General features: G+C 39.9%; 1 protein-coding gene across 1 annotated transcript; it reads left to right on the top strand.

Moving 5' to 3' along the window:
• The first annotated feature begins 292 nt into the window (after positions 1 to 292).
• LOC126883728 (52 kDa repressor of the inhibitor of the protein kinase-like) lies at positions 293 to 3,613 on the top strand. The gene is made up of 2 exons (XM_050649391.1): positions 293 to 661; positions 1,221 to 3,613. The coding sequence occupies exons 1-2, from the start codon at positions 469 to 471 to the stop codon at positions 3,611 to 3,613; spliced, it is 2,586 nt and encodes an 861-aa protein (XP_050505348.1). The 5' UTR covers positions 293 to 468.
• The last annotated feature ends 9,965 nt before the right edge of the window (positions 3,614 to 13,578 follow it).

The following is a 13,578-nucleotide window of genomic DNA, read 5'->3' as shown; positions in this document are numbered from 1 at the left end:
CTAGCGTTAGAAATTAGAAACGGAACTTCGATTAGATTAGATTGCGCTCGACATAGTTCCTTATTCTGACGCTAGAACGCGCGCATGTACAACAACAAATAAGATGCTATTTTGATGTCGGTGCTTATTTGTGCTTTGTTGTTGTTGTGAGCTGATGTTATGAAACGAGCTGCCAAAATTACAACGTTCTTCAAAAAGTTGAAGACAACGTCAGGTAAGGTTACTCTATTTCATAAGCCATAGTAATAAAAGCTAGTAGGTTAGTAGGTTTAATGGTTATTTTTTACGCTTGCTACGTTTTTGTTTACTGTTTAGGCTATTATTTAGGACTCACTAAAAATTAGTTTAACTTTACTTTTATTTTTTATTTATATTTAACGTTTTTTTGTGTTTAATTAGTCTACCCTTTTAAAGTAAAATACATTTTTTAATGTAAGAAATCAGATAAAATCAAATTTAATTGATTAAATGTTAATTTTGTTTGATTTTCACTTTAAAACAATTTCAGATAGCAGTAATGGTGAGACTGAGGGTGCAAAACGAGACGATGAAGATAAACCCGAATCACTTACAATAATTCGAGATGAAGTGGAAGTGGGACAACATGAGCAAAGCTCGCTTGCTGTGTCACAAAACCCAAACTTCGAAGTGGAAGTTTTCGGTAAGCCTTTTTGTAATAGCGAGCAACAACATATAATCCTGCAAAAGGCACATATAGAGGATAAGAGCTTTAAAATGATACCCAATTTGCCTAGAAAAATAATTATTTAGGGGTTGATTTGTTGAGTACGAAAATCAAGTAAATTGTTTTAATAATGTGGATGATAACTTTTAATACAAGTTACATTTTAAATTAAACAAACTATTTCAAGTCTTAAGACCGCGTCCCACCATCAAATAATTTGATCAAACTTGACAGTTAGTGACACAAAGTGACAGTTAGTGACGTCACATCCTGAGTGTTCATTGTGGATAATAATGAAAAACTTTAATTTTAAATAAAGTACAAACAAGTTAGACAACACAATACAAAACATTTGATTAAACTAGACTGTTAGTGAGAGCACAGATTTTTAGAATTTAAAAAAAAAACTGCAATTGTGACGTCACTTTGACGTACTTGCGGAGTTTGCTCAAACTGTTTGATCAAATTATTTGATGGTGAGACGCGGCCTTAATAGGTCTAGTCGATCAATTATTTCAAGGTTGTGTTTTCTTAGGAGATCCTCTGGCCTTGGATTCACACTCAAAAAGCAGTGGACCTACCAACTCCTCAAGCGAATCCAGACCTACAATTAACTCTGAAGGTAAAGTGAAAGAGCTCTCTTCAAATCATATCATCAAAGATATAGGGCTATATGTAAATAACCAGCCTGATGATTACACAAAATATCTTCTTTTGGAAGAACATTGGAAGCCACCCTCAAACTACGTGTATCCATATTCAGAAAACTCAAAGGGCGTTAAAAGGTATTTGTCTAAAACCCACCTAGAAAATCATACATGGCTTGTACTTTCAGAGTCGAAGAAAGGTTTGTTCTGTAAATACTGTGCACTTTTCGCCCAAGAAAAGGCAGGTCACAATAAGGGCGTGAAGCTGGGGAGACTTGTAATTGAACCTTTGACACGGTTTAAAGACTTAACAGGAAAAGATGGCGACTTGCAAACCCATGAAAGAAGTTTATACCATAAAACCTGTGTAGAAATGGGGAAAGACTTTTTGAAAACTTACAAATCACCTAATAAAGAAGTTATCAATCAGGTATGCTCTGAGCGGCTTCGTCAGGTTACAGAAAATCGTGAAAGGCTAAAGCCCATTATCAAAACCATTATTTTGCTCGGGCGTCAAAACATACCTTTTCGAGGTCACAGGGACGATGGTCCTATCAACCTAGACATTGAGACTTCAGCAGCAAATCAGGGGAATTTCAAAGCTCTCTTGCAGTTCAGAGTAGACGCGGGTGACAAAGCTCTCGAAAAACATCTTAATACATCATCTTCTCGAGCAACATATATTAGCAAAACAACGCAAAATGCTTTAATAGAGTGTTGTGGGGATGAAATTAGGGATGAAATTCTGAAAAGAATACTCGAGTCCAAATATTGGTCTATGATGTTTGACGAAACCAGTGATTTGTCTCATAAGGAACAGATTACATTAGTTGTCCGTTATCTTTGGAAAGATGCCGTAAGGGAGGACTTCATAACTTTTATTGATGCATACAATGCAGCAGCAGATGTAAATGGTAAAGAGTGTAAAGAGAACAAACTATCAGGGAAAACTCTAGGTGAAATAGTCTTAAGGAATGTAAAAGAACTTGGCTTAGACCTTAGTTACTGTGTAGGCATAGGTACAGATGGGGCTTCGGTAATGACATCTAAAGAATCAGGTAGTGTAACAAAGATCCAATCAGAGGCAGTTAGTGCAAAACGGCTTCCATGCTACAACCACGCCTTGAATAATTATATTTCTAAATCTAATAAGATTCGATCCATAAATAATGCCGTTGGCATTATGAAAGAAGTCATTCACTTTTATAATCAGTCAGCAAAAAGGAATGCTGTTCTAACTGAACACGTAGGAAGGCAACTAGTGAGCCTCTGTGAAACTAGGTGGGTAGATAGACATGATGCAGTAATTTTATTTTTTTGTGCATTGCCAGAAATTGTCGATTCATTTACAGAGATAAGCGAATGGAAAGAGTCCGAGTCAGCCAAAAAGGCCGTATTGTATATCAACTCAATAACAAGCACTGAATTCATTTTTTCTTGCGTTTGTCTGGTAGATATTCTGAAAAGGACCCTTCCCCTAAGCAAGTTATTGCAAAAACCAAACTTAGACTTGAACAAGGCTTCCAATGCAGTGACAGACACACTGACATGTCTGAAGGATAGGAGACGAAATTGTGATGATCATTTCACAGAGTTATACTTGGAAGCTCTAACTACCTCTGAAAAGCTGGGCGTGCAGCTCAAAATGCCCAGAGTAGTGAAAAGCCAAAGGCATAGAGAAAACTACGAAGCAGAGACAGTGATGGAATATTATAGGATGTCCATGTATATACCACTTCTCGACAATGTCATCACTGATCTACAAACCAGGTTCTCCGAAGAAAACCTATTGTGCTTTGACCTCAACCTTTTAATGCCTGCAAATATGTTGAACACCAATGTCAGCGAAAAATGCTTGGAGTTGAACGTGAGGCTGCAGAAAGTTTGCCAGAACTTTAAAACTCTTTTGCCCAGTGATTCTGAAGTGGTACTTGAAGGAGAGTTAAGCATTTGGAGAGCGAAGTGGTCAAGGGAGAAAGAAGAAGGAATGAAAATTCCAAACTGTGCCATAGAAGTACTCAAATGCTGCGATGGAGATATGTTTCCAACTGTACGAACACTTCTACAAATACTTATCACACTACCAGTAAGTGTTGCAAGTGCTGAAAGGTCATTCAGCAGCCTTAAGCTCGTTAAATCCTGGCTACGGACAAGAATGGTTGAAGAGAGGTTGAATGGATTGTGCCTTTTATACATACATCGTGATATTGAGGTGAATGTTGAGAACGTAATTGAGCGTTATGCTAAAGGAGGAAAAAGAAGGCTGGACTTTATTGTTTAAGTTTTATGGAGAAAGTATGTAAATAATAAAGTAATGCTTTGAATCTTCAAAAAAGTGTTTTGTGTTTTTATTTCCCTAACCAAGTAGGCTTTAATGAATAAATCCAATTAAAAACTATAGATTTAAATTACAAAATATGATCATGTTTTAGTCTCTAGATTGTCTAAAAACACGAGTTTTCAGTTACATTTTTCCAGACCCAGACCCCCCGGAAGGTTCCCCACATAATCCTCCTTGCCCCCCCCCCGAAATCATGCCCTGGATCCGCCACTGGTTCCACGTACCAAATTGTACATCCCTAGCATGGGTTGGGTGGCATATTCTGCTGGACTTAATTTTGGTTGTCCATAAATAGCCTGCCTTTTGTGATCCAAAGCCTCACACTCGTACAGTACATGATGTGCTGTTTCAGTTCCCCTATTGCACAGTCTGCAGTTAAGGTTCCCTTCGTACAGCCCAATTCTATTCAGGTGTCCTTTTAGGGCACAGTGACCCGTGAGAAGACCTGTAATTATGCGGAGCTGACTCCTATGTAATTTTATTAGTTCCTCAGCTCTACGTTTTGAGGGTTCCCTTATTAAGGGCCTCCCGTGTCGCTGACCAGGTACGTTCCCCCAGTATTCTTTGTGTTTGTTTTTGACCCATTCCCTGACTTGTCCCCTAATTATTGTTTTAGGTACTCCTAGAGCAGGTTCTGGGCCAAAATATAAAGTTGATGAACCGTTCCTTGCCAGCTCATCTGCTTTCTCATTACCGTCTATCCCGGTGTGTCCTGGCGCCCAGAATAGAGTTACACTATTTCTTTCGGCCAGTTCTTCCAGTTCTTGCCGGCATTCCCATACCAGCCTTGACGTCACTTTCGGGCTCATTAGTGCCTTCAGTGATGCTTGGCTGTCTGTGAGTATATTGATCCGTCTATTTTCATAGGCCCTCAAGTTGTTCATTGCGACACACTGCAGAATTGCGTACATTTCCGCTTGAAACACAGTTGTGTATGTTCCTAGTGAGAAACTGAGTCCTACATTCTCTGTTTCACTAAAAATACCGGCTCCAGTGCCTTCATCGGTTTTTGATCCGTCTGTATACCAGATCGGCCCCCTGATTTTGCTACTGATGCTGTTCCATTCCCTTCGGTCATTGATTTCTATTCCGAAGTTCCTATTAAATGTGTATTTTGGTACCATGTGGTCAGTGTATGTATCAGATATACTTACCCCACCATGGTTCCAAATCTGATTATGCCCAAGGTTCTCGTATTTATCCCTTGGTTTTCCTTGCAGCCTGTATGCTCCCATCCTCGCTTCCCCTTTGATAAATATATCAAGAGGGGGTAGGTCTAACAGGGTTTCCAGTGCCGCCGTCGGTGTTGTTTTTATTGCTCCCGTTATTCCAAGCATGCAAGTCTTTGTATCCTGCTTATCTTGTTTATAGCGGTTCTTTGCTGCATCTTTGTCCACCATACCAAGGATGCATATGTTATCATGGGTCTCACTATCGTTGTATATGTCCAGTACGCCATTTTCGGACAGAGTCCCCATGTTTTTCCATGTGTGCGTCTGGTCAGCATTAATGTCGCCTCCGCTCTTTTAATTACTCTTTCAAGCTGTCGGTTCCAGGTAAGTTCTGGGTCCAGTATAACCCCTAGATACTTTACCTCTTTAGACAGCGCCAATTGTTCACCATTAAGGATCAGAGGCCCTAAGTCCTCCAGCTTCCTTCTTCTGGTGAACGCAATTGTGACTGTTATGGAAGGACTGACTCTCAGCCCTTCTTCCTCAGTCCATTTGGTGACAATATTAAGGGCCTGTTGCATGCGTTCCCTTACTATGTTTTGGAATTTTCCCTGAGCAAGGACTACCAAGTCGTCTGCATAGCCCAGGGTTTCATGGCCGTTCAATTCCAGGGACTCAAGCAAATCGTCCATGACAAGGTTCCATATTAGCGGGGACAGAACACCTCCCTGCGGACACCCTCGTCGGACCTGGGCGATAATGCTCTCCCCTAGAATGGACGTATATACGAATCTCTGTTGTAGCATGTGGTCTATCCACTTGCAACAAATTTCATCGATCCCTTTTCCCTCGATGCTCTTGAGATTGTTTTTAAGGATATGTTATTGAACGCTCCTTCTATGTCCAAAAAGGTCGCTAATAGTACCTCTTTGTGCTTGAGAGCATATTCAGCTTTTTCTACAAGCTGATGTAATGCTGTCTCTGTTGACATTCCTGCTCTATATGCATACTGGTTCTTATGTATCGGTCTATTTTCCAATACGCCATCCCGTATATGCCTATCTAGCAGTTTTTCTAGCGTCTTAAGCAGAAAAGACATAAGACTTATTGGTCTCAGAGACTTTGCCCCATCCTGTCCAGTTTTTCCAGGTTTTGGTATAAAAGTTTTTCTAGCGTCTTAAGCAGAAAAGACATAAGACTTATTGGTCTCAGAGACTTTGCCCCATCCTGTCCAGTTTTTCCAGGTTTTGGTATAAAAGTTACTCTGATCATTCTCCATGCCTTTGGAATATATCCTAGAGCCAAACTGCTCCGAAGCACTGTACATATTCTATTTGCCAGAAGGTCGGATCCCTTCTGCAGCAGTACTGGATAAATCCCATCTAATCCTGGCGATTTATAAGGTTCGAATGAGTGTAATGCCCATTTTACTTTTTCCCCAGTTACTACTTTCTTTGCTGCCTGCCATTTCTCCTTGGATGCCCACAGAGGGGTATCTAGTTCTGATTTCTGGCAGTTCTCCAAAGTTAAGTCTGTAACTTGGGAACCGGGGAAGTGGACTTTCAGCAGTTCTCTAATAGTTCCTTCCCCTGTTTCTGTGTACTCTCCGTTTTCTGTTTGGAGAGTATATATCGGGCTCTGAGGTCCTTTTGACAGAATCTTATGGAGTCTGGCGTATTCTGGAGTTCTTTCTATATCCTCACAGTACCTTCTCCATTATTCTCTTTTCTGCTTCCTCAGAGTTTTATTGTACTCAGTTAGGGCCTTTCTGTATTCATCCCAACTGATATTCTTGTTCATTGTCCCTCATTCCATCAGGGCACTTTCCTGTTTGATTCCTTATTGATTGAAGGACAGTTGTCATTATACGCCGAGATGATTGTGTCTTGCAGCTGCTCCACAACCATTTCGAGGTCTGTTGTATTTCTTATCGTATCCTTAGTCTGTTTTAAACTATATTCCAGGTCTGCTTTATAAGCCTCCCAGTTAGTTTTCCTAGGGTTACGATAGGTTTCTAGGGTACATGTTTTTTCCCCTACTTCAAATTTATGTGTCTGTGATCCGAGCAACTCGCATCATCAGACACACGCCAATTTGTAATTTTATTGCTAACGTAGTTGGTGGCTATCGTTATGTCTATGACCTCCTTTCGAGCCCTAGTCACAAAAGTCGGTTTATTACCTGAATTTATTATGTTCAGCTCGTTTTCCATGACAAATTCGAGTATAGATTCACCTCTTACATTCGTGTTCGTACTTCCCCACGTTGTATGATGTGCATTAGCATCACAGCCGATGATCAGCTGGGTTCTGGATCCCCTGCAGTCTCTTACCAGCTGCTCCACTTCCTTAGTTGGAGGAGAACCAGGTGCATCATATGGAAGGTACGCCGATGCGAGCGTAATTGCTCTTGACACCCTTCCCTTCCCTGGCCTTATCTTGACTGCCGTCAAGTCTCTAAAACAAAAATTTGTTAACGGCAGTATGTTAAATTTCTTTTTGATAATAATGCAGGTTCGAGGGACCTCGGAGGTTCTGTCATATATGAGTTCCCCTCCAACTCCCCCTAACCCCATAATATTTCCCCTGTTCACCCAGGGTTCCTGAATAAGGGCCACATCGAATTCCCTTTTTGCAGCCGTAAGGGCAGCCGAAGCAGCCTTACTGTGCTGCAAGTTAATTTGAAGGATTCTGATTCTCCCCTCCATCTTTTGCTCCAAGGACTCTAAAGATGACCATTCCGAGTCTGTAATAAGCTCGGAAACGGTTCCTCTCGAGGGCCCTGAAGGACACTTCGTCTATAGAGAAGGCCAGGAGTACTCCTTCCTTCTCTACTTTTTTGTTTAGAAGGAGCCACCCTCCCACTCTTAATTCTGGGTTCTGTTGCCCCAGTCGTGTTCGGATAACTCCCTCTTCTTGTGTCTGGCCTGGTATAAACACAAGAACTTTGGGTCTTTTGGGAAGATCTTTGGATTCGACAGCCGTCAAATCCGCGTTCTCCCACAAACGGCCCAGCCGTTCCACTGCATCTACCAGCCAGTTTTTGGTATGTTCATTAGCGGGGGTAATCCATAAGACGCCTCCGCTAAAGGTAGTTCTGGCGAACTGCAGTGGATTACTGCTCCCCGAAGGAGCTTCATCCATTGCATCCGCAATCCTACTCTGGATCAGGTCAGCTTGAGCCTGATCCAGTGTTACCTCAGGATGTCGTCGACCTATGATCGCCATCCTGAGTCTTTGTGCGGCCTCTGTATAAGAGTCAGCAGGTCTGGGAGCCTGCTTCGTCTTTTTGGAGACCTGGGGTGGTGTAGCAGAGTACTCTCGGGGTCTCTTCTTACTTTCTTTATCGGGTCCTTTGTCTGTCCCGATAGCAGGTCTAGAAGAGCCCTCTTTCCTCTGCATCCTTTTCCGTGGTCGTTGTTCCCACGTCCCTTCTGCCATTTTTCTTTCCTTTGTCTGTTTCCTCTTCTGAGCCCCAGACAAACGTTTTTTGTCTGACAGGTCCATTCTTTCAGCCCCTGTCGTGATTGTATCAGCGGTTCCTTGAGTTCCCGCTGATGCTTCACTGGCGTGTTCTATTGTGTCCACGACAGTGCTTGAGCTGGAGGACTCGTCCGAGTCCGAGATCACTCCAGCCTCTTTTTTTTTTATTTTGTTGTTGTTGTTGTTGGTCCATGTTTTATCCCACGAGTAGCTAGGGAAGTTTTGGTCACCTGTGCCAGAGCCCCGCATTAACACAGGAAGGCTAATAAAACCAGGGATTCGCCCATTTCCCGGAGTTCGCATAATAGCGGCTTAGCAACCCCTAAGTCCCGTAGGAGCATCCTCTACTACGCCAAACCTTCGGCTTATGCTGTTCCACCTTAGCTTGAGGGGATTTTTATTGTGGTTACCTTCCACTTGGCCGGCCGGTTAAGGCAAGCCCCCACACCTGGCAAACATTTCCTCAACAACCACCCGTCTGCCAGGCACGGTATGATAGCAGTCATTCACTCTCTCATGGAAGGGCTCATGTGTCGCACGATTTGGGCTGATACCAGGTCCTTCCTCCCGCGACACACGGGTCCTCGTCATTCATCCTCTCAAAGCACAGGTCAGCTGCCTCCCCTAAACTGTGCTACCACATGATCCGCGGTGCCTATTCTGTGGAAGCCCACATTATTTAGCAATCTTACCAGCGAGTGTGCGAGGAGCGTCATGCTCTCCGACAAGTCCGGAACTTCATGTCGCACCTCCCCCTCTCACTGGCTCACCCTATCAGCCATTGGGACGCGCCAGATGGGTCGTGGTCAACCCCCCGTGGGTTTGCAATCCGCAGGAGGAGGGAACTAGTCCCAACTACCGCAGACTACAATCCCCGGCTGGTCCTCTTGCATTAGTAATTGATCTGATATTAGATAGATCCAATCAAGTTCTGTGGAATGTTTCTTGTACAATGTTAATCCACTCTTATTATATTGCAGGGGTGGCCAAACTCCTCGATTGTCTGGGCTATTTATCAAAATAAGAAAATTTTCGCGAGCCGCAACTAAAGAAGTATTTAAAAACTGTGAAAAAATTATTAAATTTTTCTCTCAGTGTTTGGATTTCACGAATTTTAAAGTAAAATAAAATGTTTCATATCATTGTTTCAAATATGCAAACAATTTTACAAGCAGTCTTTACTAATTCAGGATACTTTGATCCTTCATCATTCTTTCATCTATTTCTGGAACGGCCTACTGATCTACTATCTGGTCTATCAATAACACTGTCTTTACCACTATGTCTCCCTCTGCATGATCTTATCACATGAACTGCCCATCTTAGCTTTTATATGTCTGGCGATGTTTTCAGTGCCATACGCAGTCACCAATTCCGCTTTGCGGCGCCTTATCCACTCTCCTGTTAATGCATCTCTTTGAGGGCCAAATATCATTATGATAACTTTCCATTGTCCTATGACTCCTTTCAAAAATCAGTAGCATATTTATTTACCACTGATGTAGAGTCTATATTTCACTTCCATGTACAATATTAATTTACATTGACTTTTTAGCAGCTTAGGTCTTACCCGAGAGTAGTCGTGCTCACTTCTGTAACGTGAACAGTCGCGTGTTAGATTTCATATCACAATACGAATTTACAACAAATTTTTATTTTATAGTATTTTTATTTACTTGCTATGTTAGAAATATTATTTCTAACAATTATTAAAGCTAATTGGCTCTCCACAAAGCCATAAATTCCACAAAAAGAAGAAGAAAAAAAAAATACCTTCGTATTACTACACCCTTCCTCGAGGCACTTACGAAATTTTTTCAAAATTGCAAAATTTTTCATCAAGTTATCGCGAAAAATAATAAAATGTGAGATTCTAACGACGCGACTACTCGCGGGTTTAATGATGATAGGGAATATAATGCTCGATTCCATGCAGCTATCCTTGTTGAGACCTTTTTTTATTTGTGGTTGTCATCTGTGATTACCGCCCTTACATATTTAAACTCTTACTACGTCGAAGTTGTGGTCATTAATAGTTATGTTCTGCCTATTTCTTGGTTTTGGATTTTTGGTTACTAGCATGTATTCCGACTTCTCTTCATTTTTTCGAAGGCCCAGAATACCTGTTTCTTCCTCAAGTTATTCTACTGAACGACTGCACCTAGATCATCAGCAAAGGCCAACAATAGTTTTGATAGGTACTCGATTCGCAAATCCCCCTGTCAGCTCAGATGATATTTTACTTATTACGTATTCTAAGGCCCAATTGAATAATAACGGTGAAAAGGAGTCTCCTCGTCTAAGTTCTGATGTTACACTTAATCTTCTAAATTTGTTGTCAGTAATTTAAGACATTTTGAAACACAAAAATTAAAAGGAATTCAGGTACATTTATTAAGAGCCACAAATAACCCTTTAAAGTTCAAAAAGCCACATGAGGCTCGCGAGCCACAGTTTGGCCACCCCTGTTATATTGCGACAGTTGCGGGTATGAAGTCTAGCTCGAATTCTTTGACTTATTGACGAATTCTGCAAATCGCTCTCCTCGTCTTCGGCACACTTTCCTTCTTCGGTCGCTATCATAAAGAAATATTCTGGTCTCATCTGAGAACAGAACAGATCCCCGTTATTCCAACATGTGCAAAACGCACGCGTGCTTGACGATGAGTTGCAATAAGTTTTTGAGCAATTGCAGATACTGGAGGAGTCAGATTATTTTCCTTCAGCTTTCGTGTTTCTCTCCACTGACTAATAACCGTTCCTCTTACTTCACGAAGCAGTTTTTGCACTTGAAAGACATTAATGTGACGATTAAGGTGACAATCTTAATATTGTTGACACAATAAAGCGATCACCACGAGCAATTGTAAGTTGCTTTCTACCTGTTCTAGTCGTCAACGAAAGGGTCCAGTCTCCTCATACCGTTGGAACACTTTTAGAACCGCGGCGAGTGTCATATCCAGTTGTACAGTAACAGCTCGCTAAATAGCTAAGTGCATAGACTGCCCATTAAACTTACACACGTCTGAACACTAAATAATTATGAAAAGCAAACAATATGCAATTGTTAGTCGCGAAGACAATAATAACAAATTTTAACAAATTTCTTATTAGGTATCGTTATGAACACCAAATAAACACGTTTCGATTGCTATATAAACGATAAGCAATCCCTGACAAAATACTCAAAGTCTATTAAACTATCTTTGAAAAAGTATATCCCTTTTTGATGGGAGTAATTAGTTTAAGAAATAAATATAGTTCAAATCAAAAGTTTAAAGTGGGCCGATTTCTATGCACACAGGTTTCTTTACCTACACTGCCTACACGATATTTATGAAAATTGGATTATGCGGATGACAAATTTTGTTATTTTAAATGGAACAAACTATTATATGTATATTATTGCATTTTTAGATTTTGCGGCAAAATTCTAGACAAAATTTTTATAAGGTCCATAGGTCAAACTTTATATCCACTGACCGGCACAACATTTCGCCCCTAAAAATTTTTATTAAGTTTGACAACTTTATTATTTATACTCAGATTATCAAGATTCTTGCATCAGTTTGTAGATACATATACAGTGAGCACGTAAAGGTTGGAATAAATATTTTCTCGAAAATGGACGATTTTGGAAAAAAATCCCAAAACACGTCAATTCTTATTTTTAAATTGCGACTTTTTGGCATATGTATCATACTAGTGACGTCACCCATCTGGGCGTGATGACGTCATCTTAAAATTTTTTAAATGATAATAGGGGTCGTGTGATAGCTCATTTGAAAGGTAAATTGAATCTCATCAAGATAAGTATTCACTATTCTAGCGACATGAAGACGTGCATTAGCACCAATATGTCATATCCAATATGACTTTCATTTCAAATGGCAAACATGATCTTCTAAAATGTTTGTTTTCAATGTACCGGGTGTCCCAATAAGGATGGCCCTCGGCCATATCTCAGGAACCGTTTATAATACAGCTTTGAGAAAAAAATATTTATAACAAAAGTTGCCTCAGGAGAAGTCTGGAAATTATTTTCATAATTGTAGTCCACCTAATGAAAGGGCACTGGAAATCCAATCATCGTATTCTTCATAAAATTCTGCGCATATTTGATTTCACAAGTTTAAGTATACCTTTGCAAATAAGAGGTGGGGGTGAGTGGGAACCTTCTTATGAAAAAATGGCTGTAAGTCCGGTTCTGCTAAATCGAATTTTGCATACTTGGTCTTGTTGAAAACAGCTCTTCTTCGTTAATGTAAGAGTCTTATTTTCGAAATAGCCTAATAAGTAATATGCCTGCTAGTAGGCGTTATTTAATTATTTTTGGAAATCTAGTTTTCTTTGGAGAATATTAAATACAAGTATGCATTTATTAATCCTGTGTTACAAAATTAGACCAAATTAGCAATAGAATACCGAAAACCGCATGTCTATACCTTTTTTCTATCTCCAGATATCTTAAGAAAGGTGTAAATATTAAACAACTGTTACTGTCACCGGTAAACGAGGTTAAGAAAAAGTAGTGTGCTATGGAAAAAACAAGTAAACATTTTCCAGATCTAAACGTATATAATTAATTACAACAACAATAAGACAAACAACACTATAAAATATAACAAATAAATAAAAGCAACTATTTACTTACTTAGTGACTGCCTAAATGCAAGCATTTAGGCAAGATGCGGATTAAAGACCTTGTTTTTGCCGCTAGGCCCACTACTCGAGCAAACATGATCTAGAATCTAGAAAATACGAAACGCCATTCAAAGCATTGCGAAAGCAGAAATTGATACTGCTGTTTAATTAACTCTTAAAATAGTAAATGCTTGTATTGAAAATGATGGGCAACAATTTGAACATTTAGGTCGTCACTAAGTAAGTAGTTGCTTTTATTTCTTTGTTATATTTTATAGTGTTTTTTGTCTTATTGTTGTTTTAATTAATTATATACGTTTACATCTGGAAAATGTTTCTTTGTTTTTTCCTTAACTTCGTTTACCGGTGACATTAACAGTTGTTTAAAATTTACTCGTTTCTTAAGATATCTCGAGTTAGAAAAAAGATATCGACATGCTGTTTTCGGTATTCTGTTTCTAATTTGGTCTAATTTTGTAACACAGGATTAAAAATGCATACTTGTATTTAATATTTTCCAAAGAAAACTAGATTTCCAAAAATAATTAGATAACGCCTACTAGCTGGCATATTACTTATTAGGCTATTTCGAAAATAAGACTCTTAT

Source organism: Diabrotica virgifera, chromosome 4 (genome assembly GCF_917563875.1).
Source record: "Diabrotica virgifera virgifera chromosome 4, PGI_DIABVI_V3a".
In the NCBI taxonomy this organism is placed as follows: domain Eukaryota; kingdom Metazoa; phylum Arthropoda; class Insecta; order Coleoptera; family Chrysomelidae; genus Diabrotica; species Diabrotica virgifera.
The sequence above is the reverse complement of the archived record's forward strand: the minus strand, read 5'-3'. Positions and strand labels throughout refer to the sequence as shown.